General features: G+C 69.2%; 1 protein-coding gene across 1 annotated transcript; it reads right to left on the bottom strand.

Annotated features, from left to right (window-relative positions):
* Positions 1-1,670: 1,670 nt before the first annotated feature.
* CHLNCDRAFT_13731 (hypothetical protein) lies at positions 1,671-2,375 on the bottom strand (the record flags this gene model as incomplete). Its single annotated transcript, XM_005843031.1, has 2 exons — positions 1,671-1,751; positions 1,962-2,375. Coding segments are annotated over 2 exons (495 nt in total), but the record flags the coding sequence as incomplete, so codon positions are not given.
* Between the last annotated feature and the right edge of the window lie 728 nt (positions 2,376-3,103).

The following is a 3,103-nucleotide window of genomic DNA, read 5'->3' as shown; positions in this document are numbered from 1 at the left end:
ACAGCCATGGAGGCTGGAGCAGTCCCTGGGGCTTCAGCCTGCTCCCGGCGTGGGGCCCTGCTGCTGGGGGCACCTCGATGCCGCCTTCCCGCCTGCTGCTGCTCCAGCTTCAACAGCAGCTGTGCTGCTTCCCGCTGTTTATGCTTGATTGCACGCATGCGAGGGGTGAGGCCTTCCTCATCCCACAGCGCCATGCTCGCCCCTGCTGCAACCAGGCAGCGAATGGCTGGCAGGCGGCCGCGTTCTGCTGCGCAGTGCAGGGCTGTCCGCTGGTGGCTGTCGGCTGCCTCAATGTCGGCACGGCCAGCGATCAACAGGCTGAGGCATGCCGTGTGCCCACGCTCCGCTGCAAAATGCAGGGCCCTCAGCCCATCATTGCAAGCCGCCTCAATGTTTGCCCCCGCTGCCAGCAGTGCCTGCACATATGCCTCATGGCCCTTGTACAGTGCTTGATGCAGAGCTGTAGTGCCCTCCTCAGTGCTGGTCGCCTCGGTGTAGGCGCCAGCTGCCAGCAAGACTCGCAGGCAATCTGTGCTGCCCAGGATTGCTGCGCTGTGAAGCAGCGTCTGGCCGTCGCGGTCCCTGTCGGTGAGTAGGCTGGGCTGCTGGCTGAGTGCTGCCTGCAGACGGTGCACGTCGTTGCAATCCACTGCTGAAGCGACTTCATCAAATATAATCATCTGCAGGAAGAGGCGGCCGTGTGGTGTGAGCGGCAGCGTCGAGGAGCGGCGGCTGAGGAGCGGGCCGCCCGCCCACCGCAACGGCAGCAGCCAGCTTGCCTCGTGCGCGCTTCCAATGATGTGCCAGGTGCCTGCTGAGCCCGGGGCAGCAGCCAGCAGGAGGGAGAGCAGACGCCGCAGTCTCGTGACGTTAAACGTAGGTCAAGCTTGGCTGAGGCTTCCACTGCCGCGTTGCGGCTGCCGCGCTGAGAGGGCGGCACAGAGTCTGCACACGTGCAAGCCCCTCCCGAATGATTCCTTCCTCCACACTGGGGCTCATGCACACTGTAAAGCGCCAATGGATGCCCCACCCTTCATCCACCCAGGCGGCCGAAACAAGTGCCTGGGTGCGCCGCCGCCCACACCCGGCCCCTGAGGCTCCCCAGCGGCGGACGCCCATTCGGCATTCACAGGGACGGCGGCCACACAAGAGCAAGTTCAGGGCACGCCTCTGCCGACCCTCTGGCCTGCACTCAGCAGTCAGGGCGGGGCAGCGCATGGGGGTGGGCTGTCGGCATGCACCGCCACACCACCGGTAGCAAGCAGCACTTGACACCAGCCACCGCCACAGCAAACAAGCGGCAGCAGCACCAGCAGCGTCGGCAGCAGGGGTTGCAGCCTCCGCTTGCCTGGGCCCTTGATCCACCAGGCTGCCGCCCACTTGATGTCTTTGGCCTGCCAGGTGAAGAATCCTGACTTGGGTACCGCCTGCAGGGAGAGGAGACGGCATGGGAAACAGGGGAGGGAACAACTCTCAAGGCAGGGTGCTCGGCGGCGAGAGGGCAGAGCCGGCGCTGCACCGGGAGCATGAGCAGCCACGGGCGCCGGCAGCAGCTGCCGGCAGCCGCCGCCCAGGCAGCCCCTCAGCCGGCACCCCAGCACGTAGGCGCACGCAGCCAGCACGTGCGCCCTGCGCTTCAGGAGGCACAGAGCGGGGATCACCTGCAGGCGCAGCGGCGACAGGATGGCGCGCTCTGCTCTAAATTCATCCACGGCTGCACGGCAGCCTGCATAGCTGCCATAGTCATCCACCTGCACAGAGGGCAGCAGCGGGGTGGGGCTCAGCGGCAGGAGCGGTGGTGGCAGGGCGGGGCGGGGCGCAGGCCGCCCTCGGGCTGCTCCCAGCAAGCAACCGGGCCAGGTCAGCTGCGGTCCGGCCGGCGGCCCGCCCCGCGCGAGCGCCGGGCAGCCGCCACGGCGCAGCCGGGCGGCTGGCGCGAGGCCGGCCAGCCCGCCACGCACGTAGATGAGCCCCCCGGGGGACAGCTTGTCGTAGAGAGCCTCCAGAGCATCCCGGGTGGAGGCGTACAGGTCTCCATCCAGGCGCAGAAAGGAGATGGCGGGTATGGGCGCTGCCGCCAGCGTTTCGTTGAACCAGCCCGGCAGGATGCGGAGGCGGTGGGCGGGGGTGGGCACGCGGAAGCGGGCCAGGTTGGCGCGGAAGGTGGGCAGGGAGGAGGCGTACTCTCCGGCCACGCCGCGGCGCAGGCCGCCGCCCGAGGCCGCCGCCCCGGCGCCGTCGTGGACCTCGTCGGGCGCGGGGGTGCCCTGGAAGGAGTCGGCGGCCCACAGGCGGCGCCCTCCGCCGCCATCAAAGCGCTCCAGGGCTTTGAGGAGCAGGATGGAGGTGCCTCCCTGGAAGACCCCCGTCTCCACAAAGTCGCCAGGCACGCTCCCCAGCAGCGCGGCCAGCGCCAGCTGGAGCGTCAGCAGGCGGCGCAGCGGCGACACGAGCGTGGGCACCCGCAGGCGGCTGGTGTTGTACGCCCACTCCAGAGCCTCGGGCGGCAGCGAGAAGGGCGTGACGCCGTCGCCGGGCTGCGGCGCGGCGCGGGCGGCCGCCGCGGCGCGGGGAGGGCAGGCCAGCCAGGCGGCCGCGCCGCACGCCGCCGCCGCCGCCGCTGCCAGGAGCAGCAGGCGGCGGCGCAGCTTGGCCCGCTGCTCGGCGGCCAGCAGCCCCTCCACGCTCATGGCGCGCCCATCGATGGCTTCGAAAGCTCGAACAACTCGCAGCGGTGCCCGCCAAACTGGCTGCGCGACCAAGAGGAGTACTTCGCTTGCTGGCACTTAATAGGGCTCAGATCAGAGGGGGGGCAGCTGTGGTCGTCACGAGAAGTGTTGAACAGGCGTTGCAAGATGCCTTTGGGCCTGCAGCATCTGCGCTTGTCCTGAGCCAAATGCCAGCGGTGCGGTATTGGCGTGCGCAGCGCGCTGCAGCTGGGGCAGCGGCGGTCAATGTTGGGGCAGCGGCGGTCAATGTTGGGGAGCGAAGGAACTGAGGGAAGGACAGAACAAAGGGAGGCAACATAGCAATGCTGCCTGCGCGCCTGGCGGGCCGTGGCGATTGCCAGGCGGCGTGCAGGCTGCGGCCACACACGCGGGGC

Source organism: Chlorella variabilis (genome assembly GCF_000147415.1).
Source record: "Chlorella variabilis unplaced genomic scaffold CHLNCscaffold_35, whole genome shotgun sequence".
NCBI lineage: Eukaryota > Viridiplantae > Chlorophyta > Trebouxiophyceae > Chlorellales > Chlorellaceae > Chlorella > Chlorella variabilis.
The sequence above is the reverse complement of the archived record's forward strand: the minus strand, read 5'-3'. Positions and strand labels throughout refer to the sequence as shown.